The 12,292-nt window shown below is 41.8% G+C and overlaps 1 protein-coding gene across 2 annotated transcripts in view; it reads left to right on the top strand.

Annotated features, from left to right (window-relative positions):
* Positions 1–12,292, top strand: part of CACHD1 (cache domain containing 1) — a 93,685-nt gene that overhangs the window by 66,137 nt on the left and 15,256 nt on the right. For both annotated transcript variants that reach the window (XM_027747946.2, XM_027747947.2), the window contains exons 8-16: positions 104–253; positions 1,340–1,573; positions 3,859–4,008; positions 4,529–4,652; positions 5,151–5,268; positions 6,089–6,257; positions 8,563–8,705; positions 9,491–9,672; positions 11,131–11,241. In XM_027747946.2, the coding sequence (XP_027603747.1) occupies positions 104–253; positions 1,340–1,573; positions 3,859–4,008; positions 4,529–4,652; positions 5,151–5,268; positions 6,089–6,257; positions 8,563–8,705; positions 9,491–9,672; positions 11,131–11,241 (1,381 nt within the window). The remainder of the gene's footprint in view (positions 1–103; positions 254–1,339; positions 1,574–3,858; positions 4,009–4,528; positions 4,653–5,150; positions 5,269–6,088; positions 6,258–8,562; positions 8,706–9,490; positions 9,673–11,130; positions 11,242–12,292) is intronic.

Here is a 12,292-nt window from a genome sequence, read left to right on the forward strand (position 1 = left end):
GTTGGCAGTGTGTGGCTGGGAGCAGATTAAGGTCTCTTAGCACATGTCTTGCCTGAGTTAAAAACCTAATGCACTTTCTGCTGTATCTGTGATTCTCTTTTAGATACTGACATGGTCATCATTTATCTCTCAGCTGGGATTACATCAAAAGACTCCTCTGAAGATGATAAAAAAGCTACTCTACGTGTCATCAATGAAGAGAACAGTTTCCTCAATAACTCAGTCATGATTCTTACTTATGCTCTTATGAATGGTGAGAAATGGTTGTGATTTCCAGTGGATGAACATTCCCTGTCCTTGCACAGCTTGTTTATGAAGCTCATTCAAATGTAATTCCAGGCCTTATTGGGAGCAGTTTTTTATGGATTTTGGCACTTAGAATCTAGAGTCTGAATCCAGATGTTCCTACTTTGGTATATATATATGTGCCACTATATGCTTATGTATCCCAGTGCAGCTGCTCAGGATATAAAATATGGTTGCCTGAATTGTCTGGTGGCAACCAGACTGAGTTAAATTTGATAATTATTGCAACTGTAAACCTTCCTGCCACTGCCCTGGTTCCTGGTGCAGCAGAATGGAAATACTTGTGACTTCTGTTTAAGTCCTTAGCCAGGGAGCATAAATGTGACATCAGACATAATCTGAAATGCTTTAATAACCTGGGACCCAATTTAAGAGTGAAGTTTAATATGAAAATCACATTCCCAGTAGTTTGGCATCCTGTGCTTCTTCCAGGAAAGCATTTTCAGCACAAAGGCTGTTTGTTATATTTGCACATGGACTCTAACCAAGGAAACTGAAGCTTAAGCTAATGTATGATTTGATTGTAAATTTAAATACTCATTTGAGACTCCTACGTGCAAAAGGCTTTGATTTGTGCAGGAATCAAGCCTGGGACTTGTGTAAAATGTGAGACTTTAATGTTTAAGCTGAAGAACAAAGCCTGTTATCTCCAAGGTGGGTGAGACGCTCCTGGTCCTTTCTGTGGGCGAGCCACCAGTGGAGAACAAAGAGCTGTCCTGTGGATTTATGTGGCACATAAGTCTTTGTTAACAGATCTTTGTTTAAAGTGGGGATGTGAACAGCATGGTAAATTTTTTCACTGTGCAACAGCACGTGAGAGGCAATCTTATTTAATTTTGTGTTATCTAATTACTCTTCCTAAAACCAGTCTTTAGGCACTTTACCTTATCACTTAAATAGTGATTATATAGTATTTTCAGTCCTGCAGGATGTATAATTTTGCTTTTATTTACAGTTATTTGGAGTAAGATACAGAAGCCTTGATGGAAATTCTTTTGTCTGCTTCCTTCTGTTTCTTGCATCTGTGTTTCAGAGGGGGTGACAGGGTTGAAGGAACTGGCCTTTCTGAGGGACCTGGCAGAGCAGAACTCGGTGAAATATGGGGTGCCAGACAGAACAGCCCTTCCTGTGACCAAGGGCAGCATGATGGTCCTGAACCAGCTGAGCAATCTGGAGACCACAGTTGGGAGGTTCTACACCAACCTCCCCAACCGGATGATCGACGAGGCCGTTTTCAGTCTGCCCTTCTCGGATGAAATGGGAGATGGTGAGTGCTGACATTGGATTTGGGTATAAAAACAGAAGGGATCAGCTTCCCTTGGCTTACATATTCCCAAATAGTGTCACCAAGTGATGTGCTCAGGTGTGTTTCCAAGCCTTTTTCCAGTAGGATTTTCATCTGCAGAAGGTCTAGTTATGAAAAAAATTTTTGATTCTCAGGGTGAAATTTGTTCTTATGTATGTGTACATACACAGCATTAGTAATTTAATTTGTGGAGAGAAATTCTTTGTATTTGAAGGAAACAGTCTTGTGACATTGAAATTACATCCATCACACCCTGTACCATTGCAGGGTTCAATATTTCAGTACTTGTGTATGGCTTGGGGTCTCACAGGTCTGTTTAGGGGATTGCACAAATCCCCATAGTGGAAGAGACAAAATGTTGTTATTGTTGGAGCTTCCCTTTCCTATGGAGCCATCAACATGACTTTGGAGTCACCCTTCCTGCTGGAGTTCCCTTTATTCTGTCTTTGCACCCCAAGCAGTGGCTCTTCACAACCAATTTATCATCCATTCCCTGTGTCCAGGCTGTGGAGATGGGAATGCTGGGTATTGGCTGTCACATTATGTAAGAGTGGGATGGAAACCAGCTTAGCGAATGGCACAAGGAGAGATTATTAATTATTGTCCAAAACTGGCCATCCTTAGCCCTTCCTTTAGCTCCAGCACACTTGGTCTGCCCCCAGCGCTGGGCAGAGGAGGAAGCCCAAGCTGGCTGGTGCTATCACGGCATCTAATTTTCAAGTAAAAGGAAAGATCCATACCTTAAAATTAGATGCCATGATAACAAAAACTGTGTGTTCCACCACTCATCCAGTGATCTCACCATTACATCCAGTAATGGAGAGACTGAAGGCGTAGATAATTGTAGAGACTTCTGGGAGTGGACCAGCAGGTGGGGGGTGACGTGTAGAAACGCAGAAATTAGACAGTTTAATTAATGCTGAGGGTTAGCCTGCACTGCAGGGTGATCCTTTTTGGGTTCAGGAGGTTCAACAGCTCCCATGGTGCTGGCAGAGCTCCCTTGACTGTACACACCCCCAGCCATGGGTCCCACTGCCTGAGCTAATACCTGCTGAATTGCCATCCCTTTCCCTTTGGGACTGGTGCCCTTCCTGCAGCTCAGTGGAAGGTCAGAGTTTTAGGGTGTACCCCTGCTAGTTCTAGGGCAGCTCACCTGACCTTCTCTAGCACTGCTCCAGTGCTCTGGGAAGAGATGTGACGTCACAGGGATGTCTGGAAGTCCATCAGTGATTTTATATTGCTTTGACAATTGAACAAATTCAGTATTTCTTCATTCAGGACTTTGTATATTCTTAGTCTTGTCTTGTATTTAGGATTAGTTGAGGTTATGCTGAATAGTTTTCAAGGGCTGCTGAGTTTAGGTTCTGTTGAGTCCCAAAACAGACTTAAGACTATTCTTCTGAGTCAGAACTCCTGCTCCTTCCTGCATTTCCTAACCTGAGTTATTAAGCTGTATTGTTGCCCTCTCCCAAAGCCATATCCAAGCATAATTGAAAATTTGAGCAACCGAAGGATTAGAAATGGTGCAACAGAGAAGGTTTGTCTTGCAAAGATTTCCAACTTAAAAGCTTATACATGCAAATGAATTTTATATTGGGTTGAGGGAAGAGTTGCTGAGTTTCCAAACAGCAGTGGTGTAGAAAAGTAGTAAGGTATTGCAAAGAGTTCTTACCTCAGCCATGAGATACATCCCAAAACATTGTGTAATTATGGGTATGATTCCCAGTACAATGGTGATACTGGAATTTAGTTAAGCAGAGCAGGTTTAATATTCTGAATATGCAATTAGATGAGCAATAATTCATTCCTATTGTTGCTTTACAAGCACAAATTCTCTTCCTTCATCCTCCCCCTATTTTTTAAATTATTTTAAATGATGTTAAAGGAACAAAATGCCATCTTGGCTTTTCATGCAAATGCATCTTATCTGTAAGGAATCCACTTGTAATCCGCTGTCAAAGCCCCCCAAACATTAATTGTGGTGTGTGTTTTAATAAATTGATTAAATGTACTTTAGGTCACTATCAGAAACTTATCAGAAATTAACTAATTAAGGAGAGTGGTTATCAACAGCCAGACATGACAGACAACCTGCTGAGCTTCCCTGTCCATATTCCAGCATGGAATACCACATCAAATTTAATTGTGTAACATTTGGAAATTTTAAAGTCCCTGCTCTGTTCCCTCTAAAAATAATTAACTAGATAATATTGCTGATGGTTTTATGTTGTTTCTGTCATTCCAAGGCTTGATAATGACTGTCAGCAAACCGTGTTACTTTGGGAACCTGCTGCTGGGGATTGTTGGAGTGGATGTTAATCTTGCCTATATCTTGGAAGACGTCACCTATTACCAAGACTCCTTGGGTTCCTACACATTCCTCATTGATAATAAAGGTAATTTGGCTCAGATAATCCCTTCTAGTCCCACTGAGGTCATTAACCACTGAAAGGAAACTCTGAATCCTCATGTCTCCAAATAGTCTATAAGTAATGAATGATAATACTTATTGACAGATTAATTGTATGTTGTTGGTTAGTTTTGCCTGAGAGTTGCTGGAGACTTTAGGTGGTTTCACGACTTGAAATGTCTGTCCTGGAGTTTGATGCTGAAACACTTGATGAGATTTTCTACATGTGTGACATCCAAGTTTTTCTGTATGTGCAGGGAAGGAGGAAGAACTGGTGTATATGTGTGCTCAGCTCATTTCCTCCCATCCACCCTCATTTTATGGCTTAGTTCTTTGAGCTGTGTTTCATTTGCAACTTCTTTGATGATAACATTGCTTGGCCACTGACATTTGTTAAATGCAAAACCTCTGTGTAGTTACTGTATATTCTTTTTTTTCCCCCTACAAATACCCATCCTGGGCTTAGTTGTTTTACTGCATTCAACATTTGTATCTTTATTTTTTAGGCTACACTCTGATGCACCCATCCCTGACCAGGCCCTACCTGCTCTCCGAGCCCCCTCTCCACACGGATATTATCCATTATGAGAACATCCCCAAATTTGAGCTGGTGCGCCAGAACATCCTCAGGTGAGGAACTGGGATGCAAATCCAAACATGAGCAGTGCTCAGAAGTATTGCTGGAGGAATTTTAAGAGAATGGAGGGCAGAGTTCCTTTTCCTACAGTATCTGAATACTTGGATGGAATTTTTTTGTTCCCCAATAGTTCTGGTTTGGTTTTTCCTCCAACTTTTTCATTTATCTTTGGGTGTGTAGGCAGTGATTCCCACATCTGATCTGGGGGATACTCCTAATCTCTCCCTTCCATGTCAGGAAGATTTTTCACTGTTTTATCCGGGTTTTTCTTTATCCTTTGCCTGATCAGAGTATGTGTGAGCTCAAAATGTGGGGGTACACGAGTGCATTTTCAGCACATACACTTTTCTTCACCAAGGACAAATAACAGTTAATTCCTTCAATTCTTATGATATTTTTATAAATATACAGCTGAAGGGTTTTCCTTAAGTGGTAACAATTTTGCTCAGTGTTTAATAATAAAATGCTGAATGTTTTATCTCCCACTGCAGCATTCCCCTGGGCAGCCAGATCATCACAGTTCCTGTGAACTCCTCACTGTCTTGGCATGTCAACAAGCTGAGAGAGATTGGAAAAGAAGCCTATAATGTCAGCTATGCCTGGAAAATGGTAAGGGAAAAAAACTAGGATGGCACAGAGTCAGTTTATAGCTCTATTACCAGTTGTAAGAGCTTTAGGAGAGCTCCTAGCCTTCCTTTCTTCAGCTTGGAACATATCTGAACACTAATGTTGACCTTGGGATTAAAATGGAATCTTAAGGTTAAATATAATCCAGGTGAATTTCACCGATGCCAGAAATAATTGGCTGTTTCTTTGTGCCAACAAACTCAAGAGAGTACTTGTGGATCATTTCACAGCATTAAGTTAAATCCAACCTAAAAGATTAGGCTGAGCAGTTTTAAGAGATTAAATCTGTCATTGTTTAACAGAAATTCACACAGGAGGGTATCTGGACCTAATTTTCTAATATTGTAATGCTGCATTTAATATCAAACACCCTTTGCAGAGCAGCTGGAACACTCCAGGCTTTGCTAGTCTGGTTATCATAGGGTCCTTAAAATACACAAACCAGTAAAACATGTGGCACATGCAACACATGGAGTGGAAAGGATAAAATCTTACTTTTGGGAGTTCATTTGTCTGTACTGTCCATAAAGGGAATACCAGTGTGTGTTTATCCACTGTGAACCTGCAGTCTCTCCTCTGTTAACGATACTTCAAAAAATATCCATAAAACAGTGTTAAAAATTATTCATTGAACAACAAAAGGAAGGTCTTATTTAGTTTTCTGGAAAAAAAAAAGATTACAGTATTTTTATTTGGTGTGTTAACTATGGCAAAGTGGGTTTTGTACAACTTAGTGGCTCCAATACATACAAGTTCTGCACATCCTCCACATTTTGTTTGATGACTTGCTCATGTTTTCCAGGTCCAGGACACGTCCTTTATCCTGTGTGTGGTGGTGATACAGCCAGAAATCCCTGTTAAGCAGCTGAAGAACCTCAACACAGTGCCCAGCAGCAAACTGCTCTATCACCGGCTGGACCTGCTGGGCCAGCCCAATGCCTGCCTGCACTTCAAGCAGCTGGCCACCCTAGGTAAGGCTCTTCAAGTGGTCTTGACCACCTCAGAATCCCAGAATTATTTAGGAAAACACCTGCAAGATCAAGTCCAACCTGTGCCCGATCCCCTCCTTGTCACCCAGCCCAGGGCACTGAGTGCCACGTCCAGTCATTCCTTGGACACCTCCAGGGATGGGGACTCCACCACCTCCCTGGACAGCCCCTTCCAGTGCCTGACCATCCTTTCCATGAAGAAATTCCTCCTGATGTCCAACCTGACCCTCCCCTGGCACAAATGGAGGCCGTGTCCTCTTGTTTTATCACGCATGGATGTTTCTGCAGAGTGTGGCAGCAGAAAGTAAAATTCTTCTCACAAAACACTGGAAATACTCTCCTCTTGAGAGGCTTTTATTTCCAAGGCTGGCTGTCCAATCAGCTGTTACCTTCTTATAGCTCTTCCTTGATCATGGTTGCCTGCTCAATGCTGAGCGCTTACATGGATGAATGAGTGGGGCAGATCATCAGAGTATGAGATAAATGCACCGTGAGTTTTGCTCAGAGTTCCCAGAAACTGGAGTGGGGACAGTGAGAGATGTCTCACCAAGCTTAAGCTAAGTCCCCTTCTCTTGGCTGTAAAGCACCTTACTGACAAGTAACATAAGTAGGATGAAGCCCTGGCCTGTTGTGCGGGACTGACATTCTTTTGACTTTGGATTTATTGAAGTTTTTCACTGCCAAAAGCATTTAATGCCATTGAAGTCAGAAGTTAAGCCTGTTGGGGGAAATGAGAACTTCAGTGGTGTGATGGATTCCAGACCCTCCTTACCTGCTTAAAAATTCCCAGGTTACTGGAACATTCCTGCTTTTGATAAGCTAAAGTGGTTCTGCTCTACCTGAGTCATTTCATTGCTGGAAAGAGGGAGGGTCTCCATGGCAGTTCTAATGTCTGGGAAGGACAGAGAAATTAAAAACCAGAATTTATATTAAGAACATAGAGGGTTTTTTATATAAACATCCTAAGTTGCAAACTTTAATATTTAGGTATTAATCCTGGGAGGTTTGCTAAAATCTGTGCTGTATTATAAGAAATTCTGAATTAAGTGCTTTTGTTTGTAGCAGGGTTTGAAGGTCTCCTGGTGGATTAGTGGCACAGTTGTGAGACTTTCCTTAGCTATTTGTGGCCCTGCAATATAACTGAGATTAGACTGGAGGAGTTATGGAGGGACTTGACAAACCTATGGAAATTGCTTTGCCACTTGTTTAAAATGCAGGGATTTCTTTTTCTTTAATGTGGTGCCTAGTCTTGATTATCTTATATCCAGAAAGATATAAATGGAAAATCTCCAAAAAATGCAGTACTAAGCTGTCAAGTGGAAAAACTTCATGCAAGCAAAATGCAACCCCATCAGAATATTTGGTCTGGGAAGCAGATGAAGGAGCAAAGCAGAAGTTTGTAAGTGATGGCTGCAGCACACATGGCTGCTGGATGGGGCTGTGTTTTAGAGGAATGTGACTAAAAGCAGAACATTTCACAGGCTGCACTGAAATTTTTCCTCTAGATACCATTCCTCACAGGGAATTCAGGTTCCATGGGTCAAATATTCAGAAAAGACCTTCTTCGCAACCTTCAGCCCTGCATTGTCATGACCATTTCTCCTTTTAAAAAGAAAAAGCTGCCTAGTTTTGCAGATTTTGCGCAATGAAAGTTTGCCTTCTAATTTGTTCTGAAAATCACTCCAGGCAGCTGCACTTTTATTGGGGAGCTGCCTCTTCTGCACTTGTAATTCTCCAGTTGTTCATTGTCTGGGACTGAAAATGCTCATTTTCGTTTTCCTCTGCTATATGTAACCTAAACACAGATAATTACTGTCTTCTTCTTTAGCATAAAATCTTTCCTTAAGGGAAAGATTACAGCTTCTGTAATCTTTCCAAAAGTAGGAATTCAGAAGTTGTTTAGACTTTGAGAACAAGGGCACTGAAATACCAGATAACACACGGAGATCAGAGTAAGTGGACTAATGTTGTGACTTCTGTATTTTGAAGCAGGAAAGTTAGTTCATGTGCAACTCAAGTGACTGGGGAGACAACTGTGCTAGGAAGTGCTCTGGTTTGGGTGGAAAACTTCACATTTCCTGCCTTCACTCACAGTCCACAATGACCTGAGAGTGGAGGAGCAGGCGGAGGAGTGGACAGTGCATCAGTATAACTCCTTCCACGCGTCCTCAGCTGGGACACCACATCAGAGACCCTTTTGTGGTACCAATGTCTTCACTATGCAACATGTGCAATGCAACATGTGTAATGCATCATCCTTAAATTTCTCATGCTTTGATGTTTTTAGAAAGCCCTACAGTGATGCTCTCTGCAGGCAGCTTCTCCTCCCCCTACGAGCACCTGAGCCAGCCCGAGACGAAGCGGATGGTGGAGCACTACACGGCCTATCTGAGCGACAACACACGGCTCATCGCCAACCCCGGCCTCAAGGTACGGCCTCGGGGTCACCACCCTGGGCAGACCTGGGTCACCATGTCCCACACCGTTATATAATCACAGAATCTCAGACTGGGTTGGGTTGGAAGGGACCTTAAAGCCCATCTCATTCCACCCCTTGCCGTGGGCAGGGACACTTCCACTAGACCAGGTTGCTCCAACCTGGCCTTGGACACTTCCAGGGATGGGGCAGCCACAGCTTCTCTGGGCAACCTGTGCCAGAGCCTTACCACCCTCACAGGGAGGAATTTCTTCCCAGTATCCCATCTAACCTTGCTCTCTGGCAGTGGGAAACACAGGTTGGTGCCAGGGCCTCACCATCCTCACAGGGAGGAATTTATTTCCAACATCTCATCTAAGAATAGAGAGAGGAGGAAGAGGACTTATTCACCAGGAGGAGCGAGTGTGAAAATTTGATAAGCAGCTCTTGAAACAAACCCTAGAAAAACTAAAGCCACAGTAAATTTTTAGCAGAAATATCTTTCTATTCTTAAGCATATAAACAAGAAGTTCCTATTTTATGTGCAAGCAGAGCATTATTTATATTTACTTGAAGTGAGAAAACAAATTCTGAAAACCACAGAGATAACGACAATATTTCATAATAACAAGCTTTTCCTTTGCTTGGAATGTGCCGGATCCGTGTGGTGTGAGAAGACTTTAACCAAGTAATTGAGTTTAGATGATCTCCGATGGCTCTTGGGGAAGCCCCGCCAGCAGCTTATTATCTTTTCATGCAAGTCTTGGAGGAACCCTGCCAGCTCTCCTTTGTTTTGCAGTTCTCTGTCAGGAATGAAGTAATGGCAACCAGTCACGGCACCGATGAATGGATGACACAGATGGAGATCAGTGGCCTCAACAGTTACATTGTGCGCCGTTACATAGCAACCCCCAATGGGGTGCTCCGCATTTACCCCGGCTCCCTCATGGACAAAGCATTTGATCCCACCAGGAGACAATGGTGAGTTTTTAGGGTCCCTTTATCAAAGCTTTGCAGGGCAATAACGAAAATATTTGGAATTGATTTCGTAGCCTGAGGGTTTTTTTTTTTCATTTCACTCGAAATGTTTCCATCGTGTACTTAAGCACTTTGCTTAAGTGCAGCCAGTTAAAACATTTATTGGTTCTAATTTCAACCCTTTTTATTTTAGGTGGTAGTTTGTGTTGCAGATCCCAGCTATGGCAGATGGGAACATAAATATTCAGCAAATGAGCAACCCCTTCAGGGATTAGCTGATTCGGGAGTGTTTTCGGCTCCTTGGGCCATTTTTGGTTGTAAATATTTTAGTCTTTTTGTTTGTTTATAGTGGGTTTCCTCACTGATTTAAAGGAGGGATTTGCTCTGGGTGTTAATTATGCACCAGCATCTGATTAGGGCAAATAGTTGTGTACATTGGGATGGGAGCCTGAGACCGGAGAGGGCTTGGAGAGTGTTCCAGCATGTGGGATTTGTGGGAAAGACCTGGCCAGGTGCTGCCACAGTGTGACACTAGGAAAACACGAGCCACCACCAAGTCCCAATCCTCTGGCAGCTCTCCTGACCCGTATTTTCCCTGAAATAATCCTGCCCATAGTTCCTGATGAGCTTTTCTTCAGGTTATTTACCTTTGCAATCCCTTGTCTCCATTTTAAAAGCTCCCAAATTATTTTCATTATTGTTTTGGGGTTTGGTTTGAATTGGATTTTCTTTTACATTTCACTGACTTTCTTAATCCATGGTTTGAAAAAACTCTGTCTGCAGCATGAAATGGTGTCTTGGGTTTTATATAAAGCCAAATTTGTAGTGTTTTGGAAAGAAGATGCAAGGAAAACACTGGGAATAAAGTAGAAGTGAGTTAAGCTGCTCATGGATTGATGCACTAGGGTAGAGAAAAGCTAAGTAATCACTTTTTCATACACAAAAGTGTTTCCAGCAGTTGTATAAACTTTCTTATGACAGTAGGAAGATATTTGATGTGATTGTGGCTTATTTTATGCTGACAGTGAGTTTTAAAAGAGATTGTAATTTGTAATCACTGTCTGACATATTTCTGCATTTTCTTGCATCAATTCTGTCATTTCTCTTCAGTTTGCAATATAATAATTTTGCCAGTGTTTGCTTTGAGTGTGAGACTCTACTGGCACTAAGTCAGATGTTGTTCTGGGGAACAAATGTCTAAAATTACATTAATATTTGTATGCAGAACTAAATTGAGCTTTTTTTAATGCAGTTGGATGTACCGGGGAACCATTTGGTCTGGTTTAGGTACTAATTGTGCTTAAATACTTATTTAATATTAAGAAACATTAATTTGGTGGGACATTGTTCACAGTGTGAAGAATTCAGTGTCTGTTTACTTTGGCAAAATAAAAGATACTGTCCTAAAGTTACAGTAATCATTTTTCACTAATTATGAACATTTCTTTTGGCTTCTCTTAGGTACTTGCATGCAGTGGCTAATCCAGGACTGATTACCTTTACTGGGCCCTACTTGGATGTTGGAGGGGCTGGTTATGTTGTTACCATCAGCCACACAGTCCATTCCTCCAGGTAAGAAGATTCCCAATTATCAAGATTTGATTTGGGTAGGAGAGAAAAATACTGGGTGACTCCTGTGTGTTCAAGAACTGAATAAAGGGCTTTTGGTGCAATATAGTCTGACCTTGTATAGATTCAGTGGCAATAGTATATTGAAATACCGTGAAAAATACATCCTATATGAATATATAAATTCTGTAGCTTTATTGATATACATATAATATACAGCATAATACAGAATAATAACAGCCTATAGAAAAAAGGGATTGATTAGTGAGAGCATGCTCGTGGATGAACATGAGATAAGATACCACGTGTGCATGACCAAGAATTGGGAGGAGAAGAAGGATTGCTTTCCTTAGGCAGTTTGGAATGTGTTCCCTCTCTGCTGGTAGTTAAATGCTTCTCCATCAGGGCTGCTAATCTCTAAATTTCCTGAAGTTACTCACACTTACACTTCTGAAGTTGTAAATACCAGGGTGATGTTTGGAAAGGAATAAGAAGTGAAAGCAGATCCAAAAGCAAAGAGAAGTCAGGCCACAAATGGGCTTAATTAAAGAGCTATCCATACTCCAGAAATTGGGGAGCTCTACCTGGGCTGTTTAAATCCAGCACTTTCTGAACAGGGTGCCTTTGGGGTCAAACCCCACATACAACTGAAGGACCATCACAACAGATGTTGATAAGTTAATTTTGGCAGGAGAAGTGGGGTCAGTCCAGGAGTTGGACTGGAGGATCCTTGTGGGTCCCTCTCAACTCAGGATACTCTGTGATTCTCTGAAATGACCTTTTCCTGGAGGACCAGACTGGTTTTGTCCCAGTTCCCTCCTGGCCCTAAGGCTGAGGTTTGGGATGTAGGATGTTTAAAGGAGACCAGTTTACAGAACGTGTACCAAACATTTCTATCATAAACTCTGCCAAGTTTCAGGAAGAGTAGTTAATTTTGATTTTTACACGTTGTTTCTTGTAAGACTTTCACTGTGGCTTCTGCACACACCCCATCCAACAGCCCACAAGTACAAAGTACTTCTAATGTACTGGTAAACACAGATCTCAAAGCCAG

This window comes from Pipra filicauda, unplaced genomic scaffold, assembly GCF_003945595.2.
Source record: "Pipra filicauda isolate LSUMZ 115617 unplaced genomic scaffold, ASM394559v2 scaffold539_size335297_pilon, whole genome shotgun sequence".
NCBI lineage: Eukaryota > Metazoa > Chordata > Aves > Passeriformes > Pipridae > Pipra > Pipra filicauda.